Source organism: Esox lucius, chromosome 4 (genome assembly GCF_011004845.1).
Source record: "Esox lucius isolate fEsoLuc1 chromosome 4, fEsoLuc1.pri, whole genome shotgun sequence".
NCBI lineage: Eukaryota > Metazoa > Chordata > Actinopteri > Esociformes > Esocidae > Esox > Esox lucius.
Window position 1 is genome coordinate 25,771,654 of NC_047572.1, and position 12,441 is coordinate 25,784,094.

The 12,441-nt window shown below is 43.8% G+C and overlaps 1 protein-coding gene across 2 annotated transcripts in view; it reads left to right on the forward strand.

The window, feature by feature from the left end:
- Positions 1 to 12,441, forward strand: part of ctnna1 (catenin (cadherin-associated protein), alpha 1) — a 132,473-nt gene that overhangs the window by 104,741 nt on the left and 15,291 nt on the right. For both annotated transcript variants that reach the window (XM_013133582.4, XM_029119554.2), the window contains exon 17: positions 8,547 to 8,652. In XM_013133582.4, the coding sequence (XP_012989036.3) occupies positions 8,547 to 8,652 (106 nt within the window). The remainder of the gene's footprint in view (positions 1 to 8,546; positions 8,653 to 12,441) is intronic.

Below are 12,441 nucleotides of genomic sequence, written 5' to 3' on the forward strand. Positions count from 1 at the left end.
GTGTGCGAGCACGAGAGATGTAGGGTGTGTAAGGCAGGGAAAATGTGTCAAGTTAATTGAAAACTAAACAATGGTTTTATAGTGTTTTCCATTTACTGCCACAGTGGCAAGTCGGCCTTTGGATTTGAGAATCTGAATTTGTTTTAAGTAGCCTATTCAGTTATAAAGTGAACAGTGTGAGTTTTTTGTGATCAGGTGTCCTAGGGGGCTGACAACTGCATTTGCACCAATTATAATGATACTGGTTGTGGCATAATTGTTAGTAAACTGTTGGTATCGTGACCTTAATTATTGTATGCTAAAAAATAAGCAACATATTTAGCATTTTTAAAAGATTTTTCACATGTTTCAGTGCGCCAATTTTAGGGTTAACTGATAATGAAAGGGTCAGGCTTGATTATGGGCTTGAGGGAACATGCACCTGACAAGTGATGGGTCATTTGCCAGTGAGGAACTCTTTTTGAACTGCTCTTTTCAGTAACTCTGTCAAATCAGTAAAAGGACCGCTTACTCAGGTCTCTGATCTACACCTTGGTTTAGCCTAACATATATATATTGTTTATCCTCACTGTGGAAAAAGTAAATGATGTGGAGGTTGCATCATTCTCATCCACCCATTTTGTGATGGCATTGTTTTAAGCAGGCCAGGGCCCTACAGTGAAAACATGTTCTTGCCTTTTGCTTTGCTCCAGCTTATACGATAATGTATCTGCTCATGCATGAGTGACCATACCTACAGCGAAGATGCGGTTTCATACCACCCTCCACATTTGAAACATATTTGGCAGAAAAACCTGCCCTACCAGGTAAAGTTCCAGGGGAAAAAAGAATGTGCCTAATTGGAAGCAAAGAAATTAGCTTGCAACATAAACTTTACCCTCATATCTGTAAAGGTTGTGGACCCCTTTCACATATTTTCATCTATAGGATTGTTTTCAGATCTGTTTTTCATAAATGCTTTTGTTAACATTCAGCACTACAGACAAACCTGAATTTAGTTCACAAGTAACGAAATGCTAAAACAATTTTATGTCTGTGTGCACCTCTAATAAGAGTAAAAATCCAGATGCTTTTTCCTCCATTCAACCTGAAAAAGAGCCTCACCGGTCAATGGCATGCCTCAAGTCCATACTGTAGCTAAAGTTAAAAACATCGGTTAGCTAGCTGCTGTGCTAGTGCTTTACAGATAGATTGCCGACTATGTGCTGGCTATTGCTGTCTAAAATTATGGAATAAGATTTCCTGTTTCCTATGTATGGATGAATAATTATTCATGATAAATTACCTGATTCAATAAGGTAAGGGTAGGTGTCTTGCCACTTTGTGGTAATGTTCCTCTACAAATTATATTAGGGTGAAGGGCAGGGACAGCAGCTGAGAAGCCCCACTATCAAATTTGTTTTAAATATGTAAATCTCTTAGCGGGGCAAAGACAGTTTCTGGCGATTTTCCTTAAATGTAATTTTAGTCCTTGAATTTGATTTGTCAATGTCTGTACTTACCCCTGCCCCCTTGTGAAATAACCCATATATTTCTACATTACTGGTTGCACTTGTCAGCTGCCATAGTGAGGCAAGTGTCATTAGCTCAATATTGCCTTAGAAGCCAATACCCTAAACGAGTGTTTGTTGTGTAGGCCTATGTTTGTGTTTTACATTGCTCTTTGTGTCCCTCGCGTAAATACAAATCTTTTAACTGGATTATTGCACCAGGTAATCAGTTATCAATTCTTAAGATAACAGCCTCCGTTTGCTGCCTTGCGCTTTGTTGAACCCTATACCTGAACTGATTATTATTGTACCATCACTCTGAGGCCTCATCAGTGTCATTCTGATGTTCACTCACTCACATTGTTTATTAATTACAAAACGGTCATTTCTGTTTGGATGCAAATGAATTATTTCAAAGTAGATGTGCCAAGGTAGACTCCTTTTAAGTGTTTGGCAATCGGAAACACTCATGCCTGGTTCTGTTCTTGCCACATGAAAAAGTAATTTGTATTTAACATTTACCATTACATCTTTGCTATTATACCCATCCCAATGAATGTGAGACTCACTCACCATTAAACACCTAATCCTACTGACTTAACAGTGATTTATTACAATTTGAAATGGATTGGTCATGCATTTCACAAGCAACACGCCCACACAACATCCGTGGTGAGACGTGGTGTGCGTCTGGCCCTACAGCACCAGGTAGATCAATGGTCTATTAAGCAGCTGCAGTGGAATTTATTTTATTATCTTCAATGCATTTGAATGTATTTCTGTTACAAAGATATTAATTTTCTACAGCACACACCTTAATGGGTCGTTGAAAAAACTGTTAACCGCATTAGAAAGCAAAAAATTATTTATTTTGATTTGAGAGCTTAAATATGAAAGAGTATGACGGTGAGCTGACTAGGCCCTACTGCAGCAAAGCTGACTAGGCCCTCCTGCCGCAAAGCAGCCCCAAACCATGACATTTCCACCCCCATGGTTCACAGTTGCAGTGAGTTTGTGCTCATGGTGTCTTTGGTGTGTGCCTAACATGCCTTCTGTTATTTTAAATAATTCAACTTTGGAGTCATCTGTCCACATTGTTTTAGACATCCTGTTTTTTTCTGTCAAACGTCTAGGTATTTTCTGTCAAACTTAGTCTTGCCCAGATGTTTTATTTATTTATTTGTTTTTACTGCAAGGGCTTCCTCCTTGCCCACCTCCCGTGAAAATCAATCTTGTGCCGTCTCTTTCTGGTAGATGAATGTACTTTGACATCAACTCTGACAAGAGCTTACCTGTAGATCCCGTGAGGACTAGCTTTGCTTTAAGCTTCTTGCATTCTGCTCTTGGGCTGAACTTGTTGGGATGGCCTGCCCTGGCCATGTTGGCTGTTTTAAATGTTCTCCACTTGTAAATAATTTTTCAGAACAGTGGAATGGGTGATTTTTTTGTTGTTTGGAGATCTTTTTATATCCCTTCCCTGACTCATATGCATTTACAACTTTTCTGAAAGTCTTAGAGCTCTTTTGATCTTACTATAATATCATTCACTTTAACGATCAAGAGCAAACCAAACTCAGTATCTGAGGTTTAAATAAGACTGGCTCCTCCAAAACCTCTCTAATTATGTTCTAATAATTTGCACCTGATGTGGTGCAACAGATTCTAATGTTAGGTATTTTCAGTAGTAAAATGTTTGGGTGTCCTTTGACCTCCCAAGAAAATTGAATTTTTTTATTAGTTGCATTTGACAAATTGTTTTTACAAGATATTACTTCAAATGTTCATATGTTTTAATATTTTGAAGACAACGGTTTTCATGAGGTGTCCTATATTTTTCTCCTGACTGTTTTCCCGTCTGGCAACCCTCTTATAGGTGGGAATCTAACATTCCAAATGCCAGTCTAGATTTTGCAGTTTGCAAACCAAGCAACGGTGCATTTATTATTCCAAAACTGCAGCTCACTGTTGGAAACTATTTTTCCCAACTTCATTCAAACAGTCCATTTTAAATGACTTGGCTAATAGAGTAGCTTGTCTACCGTTTTGTTTGTGTTTCACAATCAGTTAGATTCTAGATTATTATAGGCAGCCATTTCCTTAGGCCCATTCATGATCTTGTGCGCCACATTCTTTGGGCAGAACCCAAAGCTACAGTGACTATTATTGCTGCATTTAATCTGTGCTTAGCATTTTTTTACATCCAGAGTCATACTGAATTGCACAGTTTGCCTGTAAATGCTTAATGTTTTCACCCAACAGTGCAGAGCACTGTCCAGAATATCTGAGCATAGCTAAGCAGTCAGAAATCCTATTCCCTCACAGCCATTCTTGCTTACCCCTCCAGTGCAAAATGTCCCTTTTCACGCTCTGCAATAAATCGCTCTATTCTCACAAGAACTGTCTCTTTATGGCACAAGTAATAGTTTTTTATTAAAATGGTATACAATTTAAATACCCCATCTACTTTAGTAGTTATGTAGGCTACCATTTTGTTTTCTATTAGGATATCCAAGAAACTCAAAACATAAAATGTTTCAATTGCATAGTTAAGGTTATGCCTGAACCTATAATATATACACACGCGCACGTGTTATCCCCGTGCATGCACGACTCTGCTGGAATAATGACAGCCTCATAGTGTTGGCTATTTGTAACCATGCGTTTGCAATAGAAGTTCTTCTCGGCTTCAATAAATAATGTGTTATTATAGCGTTTGGTGTAAGCTGTGCTTTGTGCGTTTTTGAGTTCTGCTGCTGAACAGCTCGTAAATACAACTGACTGAATTTTAGAGTTTGAGACTGTCTCTGTCATGGTATGTTGTCAAGGTAGGAACAAGTTTATGGGTCCGCCCAAGTGATGGTCCTGCCCCAGGACCTCTGTCACAGCACCTGGTGTGGGTTAATGTCTAACACTGCTCTGTTCATTTTAAGCTGGAGACAATAGAATTTGGAAGCCGTCTGTAGGTTCTTTGCCCAGAAATGTATTTGCTTTGTTAGTGCATTTCTGTTTTAGAATCTTTTGTACATTAATACTGCATATAATTCACAGCTTGGTCAGATTTGTGGTGTTGTGGCTGTGTGTGGAAGATATATGGATGTGTTGTGGTTGACCTTTGACCTGCAGCCTTTCATTTTACTGGGCATTTGAGAAGTCAATCACTCATCCGTATGTATTGGGTGTGTAAGCTGTTGGCGTGAAAGATGGAAACTTAGATTATCCTCTTAATGTTTTTAACCTGGGGTAACTTGCTTCTTTAGACAGACATTTTATATATTTGGCATCATGGCTCAGACAAAGATTTTTAAATATCAGAATTAATGTGGAGAACAAACAATATTTTCTGTGTGCCAGTTTTGGCCTACGGTGTTCAAATTGAACAAAATAATGTTCTGATGGTAGTTCTTACAGAATATAAATTACCTTGTGAAGTTTAAAGGAAGTGAGGTGAAATCATTTTCTTTCACCAACTGTGTTGTGCCTCAGTTATAAAGCCTAAAAGGTTCACCCCACTCGTGTTTGGAAATACTTTTTGACCGCAGGTGGTTTTCCTTGCTCTGCCTGTCCATTATTGTCTCTCTTATGCGTTGTTTTGATCAGACTTGATGCCTGCTCGTTGTGTGCATTCATATCCTTTTTGAAATTGTGGTATTTCTCTTTCTGGTGGGTTTCTTGCAAAAGGTGATTAGTGTGGCTTTAGGTGGTCCCTCGGTGCTCATGTACCACTGCAACCTGAGTTTTAACCCAGTGCGCTATTCTTCATTTGGCTCTCTGTATCGAGTCAAGTGAATAAATATCAACATTTTAACTAAATAAAAAGTGCCTACTGATGTGCTTGAGTGGTTTTGACCTGCTGATCAATTCTACTGCCGGACTGTGCTCTTAGATCATGATTTAAAACTCCATCTCAAGTAGCCTCAGATCTATTCCTAAATCATTAGCTACCCATGTAACTGTATTTCCAAATATGGCATTACATCATCTAGCAGGAATGTTCATTATACCCTCATCTCAACATCCCGTCTGAATAGAAATTCAACAGTCCTGGTTTAGCCTCAAAGCCTGGAACCCTTTCATTAATTGGCTAGGCATTTCATCACATTAGTTCTATAGGCCAACATGCAGAAAAACATTCCGTGCGCCTAAAGGTTCAGTTGGGAGTTGGGAGTAAAACTACTCCCAAAAAAATCTTACAAGAGCACACCACAGCTCTTCATTAATATACTGCAGTAATTGGCAAGCAGGTAATCGATGACATTTCAGTTGAGTGACTTTTGTTTGAAATATAAAACCCTAAAGCTTTCACTTAATTCGAAGTGTCCAGGCTTAAACAACAAAAAAATGCAAATATAAATGAAATTAAAAGGCTGCCTGACACCCATCCAAAATAAACATAATGAATCTTTCCATAAATTAGCTCTAACATATTGAACAATATTACCAGATGTGTACTACTGAACCATAAGCATGCTGGTCTAATCTTACAAGAGAACATCACAGCTCACTCACTTAATTAACACTGCTGTAATTGGCAGGCAGGTAGTTCACATTCCAGCTGAATGACCTTTCTCTTTAATCATGAAGGCCTTAAGCTTACACTTAATGTGAACTACTAAACACCCTGCAAAATGAAAGTAAATGTATCCTGTTACCTAAAAACTATTTCTCTTCCAGAAATTAGACCAATCGAAAGTATTAATATTGTAGGTCTGGTGTGCCATTTACAGTGAACATTACCTGTGGCCCAAAAGCATGATGACATGCAAATCAAAAAGCTGAAGCATGGTAGGGTTTGTCGTCATATATTTCACAAATGTTACTAGTTAGCCAAACATAGCATCAGCGCACTGACTGTAAATGCATGTTTCACTCCTTGTGACTCGAAGTTTGAAAGCTTCTTGATTAATTTATTGTTTTGCCATGGCTCTACAAGCCAACTGGAGTGTCTAAGCTGCTGTTTCGGGCTTGTCCGATGCTGCTTGTTTCATTAGTCATCTTGTTGGTTGGCTCAGGTAAATTGGCTGTGGTCAACAGTTCTTTCTATAATAGAAAACGTGCATAGTCCTCACACCCACCCGCCTAGTTTTCTATAACCTTCTATGCTTGTGTGTTTGCGTTGGGAACCTCTAGCCTTACACCCAGTCAGGCTCCTCTTCCTCAGTTTCAGCCCCCCCTCCCTATCCAACCCTCTGCCCCCTCCTTCGGTCAGGTTGCTGAGCCGGCAGATGATCCAATCCTTACAAGTTCCTCTTGTGATCTGTGTTCCCCCTGAAGGATCAAGAGGAAGTGAAGTGCCATGCAGTGTGTGTCTCCTGCTCAGCCCATTGTGCTGCATGCTAATGTCATGCTAATCCATGCAAATCAAGCTCTGCTCTCCCATCACGTCTCCTACCCTGTCACGCTAGGCGTGCCCTCAGAACCCCACATGCATGTGTAGTGATTAAAATACAGCCTATCTGTTTATCTGGAGATGTGTATATATTAGGAAGCGGTGTTAAGGGGCTTCTTGAAGATGGAGATGACATTTTAACCATCAAGCTTCGACTCTGTCTTTCTAGCAGGAAGGGGGCCCGAGGGATTTTATTAGAACACCACCCACCGATAATTTCTTGAAGATATTTCAACAGGAGAATGTTGAGAGTGTCAGAATTATTCTCTACTCATGAATATTTAAATATTTCTCACAGTAGGAAAGTGTTTCTCTTGTGTGTTTGTGACTGATGTGTGTATCGTGTGTGTGTGTATGTGTGCGACTGATGTCTCTTTAATGTGTGTATGCGCGCAGAACCTAGATGTTTTTGTGACTGGTGTGTGTTCTACTGTGTGTGTGTGTGAGAGATGGCTACTTACAGTTGTCACCAGCGTGAAAGGGAGAGGAACAAGGAATGTCGACGGAGCTAATTCAGTCCACGCCCAAATTATTGGCCCCCAACCTTGAGTCTCTAGGCAGCGGCAGCAAGGTTAATGCAATGAGGGAGAAATTGATGTGTACCTTTCTGCCTGTCTCTCTCTCTCTCTCTCTGTGTGTGTGTGTGTGTGTGCGTGTGCGTGTGTGTGTGTGTCGCCAGGCCCCTCTCCCATATGGCTGTCACCACGGACACGCACACATATGCTAATTTCCTAAACGATCAGGGGTGCCCCCACCTCGCACACAGGCACCATCCCCCCTGCTCAACAGTCACCTTGTAATGACTCAGGCAATGCTTTGTGTGTGTGTGTGTGTCCAGGGTGTCAGGATGTTGCTGGCTCAGAATTCCTCTTGTACAATAATGTTTTATATTAGTGGTTGAAAAACACAAACAGCTGAATGGGGTTAGGATTTGGTTGTCATATAACCTAGCTTCACACACATCCCGATCACCAGTGTATCATGACTGTGACGGCTGGATGCTAGCCTGGCCGCTAGCCTGGCCCACAGTCGGTTATTCCCAGGGGTGTCCACGAGTCCTGATGTGTAATTACCGGGAGTCTCCCAGCTACACTGGCACAGTGGTCGCACTCACAGGGAGGCCACTGCCGATACACTGCGGCTTGACAGCCTCCAGTCTTCTCTCAGGCCCCCCCTGTCCCCTGTTTGTCCCCTGTCAGAGGGAGCGGGCGGAAAGGGAAGAGCCAGGAGAGGAAGACGAGGGAACAGAGTATTCCATCTGTCATTGCCTGGTTGGACTGGGGGAGGTTTTGGAGTGTTGGGATGGATGGATGGGTGGGTGTGGGGGCAGGAGGGGGGTACGGCAGAGGGTGCAGCTAGTTGCTGGCCTGCTGATCTAAGGCCCCTCATATTAACATGTATCGTAAATGCATGACCTCTACTGATGAAAGTGTGATCCCCGGAGGGGCCCTGCGTGTTCCCGTCCTCTGACCTATCCTCCACCACTCGTCCCCCGCAGCGGTACAGTCTGTCTGGCAGCACATCCATCCTCCAGGAGGACAGCGCATGCACGAGGCTCTGACAGATGTGTTGAGGGCCGTCTGAATGTTTCCACGCCCCGAGAAAGTTTCGCTATGTCATAGCTGTGTGTGTGTGTCTGCTGTTTGTTGAAGGTTTGTTCGTGTTCACAGGGGTAAAGGTCCACTGAAGAACACCTCTGATGTCATCAGTGCCGCCAAGAAGATTGCCGAGGCTGGATCTAGGATGGATAAACTGGGTCGTACCATCGCGGACCAGGTAGAGCCCCGCCCCGCCCGGGTCCTTCATCTCTCTATCGCTGTTTCTCTTCCTCCTCTCCCATGTATCTACCCACAGTCTGAATGCACATTTCAGAATTCCCTCGAATATTTCACCTCAACCGTCTTCTGTGGGGAGAAACTGCTGTACGTGATTTACCCTGCAACGCATCCCTTCCCCAAGTTGCCCTGACCCCCCGTTTCTCTATGTACCTCTGGGTGTTTGTTGTAGACGTGTCAGCATCATGTGTTTTATATTGAGCTTGACAGGATTGGTTCCTACACAGTCAGACAGCTTGTGTCTCTGGTGGGTTTGGGCGCCGCCTGCGTGTCGGTCTGGGCGTACAACAAGAGGAGAAAACACTTTGTCTAACCGTTGCTTTGTCATGGGAACCTATATTGGGTTTTTGATGCCGTGGCGGTTTGGGTACTAACAAGAGCATTGTCTTTGATGCAGGCTGTACATACTGTTACAAGGTATGGGTGGAGTCGGGCCTCACATAGTGTCACAACACTGCCTTATGTTTATCTTTGTTATCCAAAAATGAGTATGTCCTTTTTCTGTTGGTAGAGGCTGATCTTTCTCACCTTTATTTTCACCTGGAACATCATCTCCAAATTCTTTATTGCTTCTCCTCTTTCTACCACTTTTTTGGTTTTTATTTCTCTCACTGTCTCTCTCACTTTGTCTTTGTCTCAATTTAAGGGCTTTATTAGCATGGGAAACATTTGTTTACTTTGCCAAAGCAAGCGGAAAATAAAGAAGCTGTTAAAAAAAAAATGGCAAAGGTAGAAACAAAATAAGCATGTAGAGTTTTAGTTAGACACACGCGGCTCTGTGGCTCTGTCTCCTGTATAGGGACTGGAGTCATCCGAGGGATGTTGCCAGGGAGACATCTGTTATAATGAGCTGTCTGCCTCCTCCGTTAGCTCCAACTGCTGTTTGATATTTTATTCAAGTTGCCGTTCGACGTTTCATGTACCAGGAGCTGCCTGTCACATCGACCACTAAGTAATACAGTTAACTTTGATGCCATCTGGATACTGATCAGATTGAGGGGTTTACATTGTGTGTTGTTGCTAGAACTCCTTTGCCCAACCAGATCTAACTACACTAAAACCTGGCTTCACCCAAACTGGGACTAACCACACTAAAACCCAGGTTCCCCCAACCCCTAAGTTGGTTTGTCCTGGGAGGTAGAGTGGGGGGGGCTTCGGGGAAGTGGGTTGGGGGAGACTGAGAGCAGGAGGAGCGTTATAGAAAGACAAGCAACTTTCTCTTTTGAGAGATGAATCCATTAAAAGTGAATCTCTTTAATTTGCTTGGTAATTACCAGGTGGAGTGGTTGGTTTTTAATTTATTTACGTGTGTTGCTACTATATTTAGGATGCCATCTTGACCTGCCAACAGGCAGAGAGATGAAGAGATTTGAAGAGGGAAATGGGGAGGAAGAGATGGGTGGAGGAGAATGTGAGTGAGGGAGAGGTGGGGAGGAGGAGCAAGAAGTTGGAAAGGCCTGCGGCTTGAGGTAAGTCAGAAGGACAGAGCTAGCTGTGCACAGTAGGACTAGCAGTAGTATAGACACATGGCTCTGTGGGTGTAGTTACATTAATGGGATTTAGGGACGGTGTCATGGAGGCTACTCTTTAGCAGTTGAATTGTCAGTACAGTTACTCTACGCTCGTTGGAAGCCTGGCCTTTAACAGCAGGCAGGATGTCACATGTTTTCAGTGGTACTAATTAACAGTCTGAGTCCCCATTAGCACTGTATTAGCCATGTGAGTTTCGGTGCTACTCTGACACAGGACCACACTAGGCTGAACTGGGGTTTCTCATTAGAACTGTGTGTGGCCGGCAGGCATGCTCCCCAGTCCAAGGTGGTGTGTGGGCTGCATCTGCATTTCTAAACGCCCAGGCAGATGGTCCCCAACCCTTGGTACCGTCACACACTGTCCCCCCGTCCTGTCCTCCCGCTCTCTACCACGATAGCACGCTATAAAGTGGTTGGATGATATCAGTTATTGTGTAGCGCGGTGCCAGCAGAGGTGGGGGAGTGTTTGGTACGGGGTTCGAGATCCCCTAAATGCATTGTTACAGAACTGTATTAAAGTTTTAAAGAACGGGGGACTGTTGTAGTGGAAGGATGGATGGAGGATGTGGGTCAGACTCAGTACAAAGGTCTGCACTGCAGTGGATTAACAATTTATAGCTCCCTCATCATCTCTCTCTTACACTATCTCACATCTTTCTCTCCCCCTTCCCCTCCATCTCCCCCCCCCCATTTCTCTCTTTCTATATCTTTCCCTCTCTAACTGTCTTGCTATCTTTCTCTCTCTCTCTCTCTCTCTGTAACGTCGCTCCTCACCTCTCTGTTCCACAAGGCGTCACATAAGGATTCCAGCTGAGCTGTGCTGGTGAACAAATAATGCTGTGTAATTGAGATTTATCATGTAAATGTGTGAGCCAACACACGGGCCATAAATACCCCCAGCGCTTGCCTGCCCTCACACACACAGATTCCCCACTTGGAGACAGAGGCACTCGCGCCCGAGAAGCCGCGTATTTATTGTAAAGAATGGGCAGGCGGCGTGTGTCGCGGTGCTTTCGGCGCAGGCCGCTTTATCCCGGTGATGTATGCCCACATACATAGTGTACTTTTCCAATTTGCATTCAATCAGCGGTGATTTATGGTGATCCATGGGCTCCGGCTGCTTTTAATCCGCACCCCCCGGCCCAACGCGCTTCATGGCAGACGGCACCGTAAATTGACCCCACTGTCAGATGAAGACAAGTGGAGGGAGCGATGGAGGGGGGGTACGGGTAGAGAAGGGGCTTGGGGTGTAGGGCAGTGGAGCAGCAGAAGAGGGGCGATTGAGGGAGACAGAATCCTCATGTCCTCGGCTCAGCGGGTCAGAGGTTTCTGTCCCAGCCAGCCCAGTCACTATGTACCGTCGCCCTTTTGACCTCCAGATGGTAGTGGAGGACAGACTGCTCCTCCCTTCTAATCAGGACTGGGCCTTTGGTGGGAGTCCTCCAATGTCCTTTCACTTCTCGGCTTTTTCAAGTGCGGAGTGGTTTGACCTTATTTATCCGCTGTCATTTATTTATTGTTTTTAAAGCATGCCGTTTTAAGCTAATTTCAGAGCAAAATTGTTCCATCTTTCAGTTTTGGAGCAGGTCAGCAGCGGTGCGGTGGCGTTGGCAGAAGGCCCTCAGAAAGCTGGCCCTGCGCCTGAGAGGGGGGGTGGAAGGGTATGGGGGGGTGAACGAGAGAGGGGGGGAGTGGGTGAGGTTCTGAAGTGGGGGCGGAGTGAAGTGGTTTTATTTCAGGAGGGGAAGATGTTGTTCAGCGGAAGGAAGTAATATGCTCTCCCAGCTGAGCCCAGTCGTCCACAACGCTCTGTGGTTTGTTTCTTCCCTGTTCCAGCAACAGTATTAATGTAACATGGCACAAAGTTAGGATGTTGACTCTGGCACTGTATGGATATAATGGAAAGATTGGCAGATAACTTATTTTGCACGCTGGGCCGGTAACCAGAAAGGTTGCTGGTTCAAGTCCCTGTGGAAAAAGGATCCCCTTAATGGCCCCTGTAGATGTTCAGGTAAGAGTGTCTGATAAATGACTAACCGGTGCTGTGTTGAAGCCCTTTGTTAGACACTGTCCATGTGTGTCCCTTCAGCACCCTATCCCCTATTTAGTGCACAAAGTCTGACCAGGGCCCTATGGGAATTAGAGCTCCAGGCTCTATTAACCATCCAATATCCCCTTAATCTGTGCTCATAGTCCCA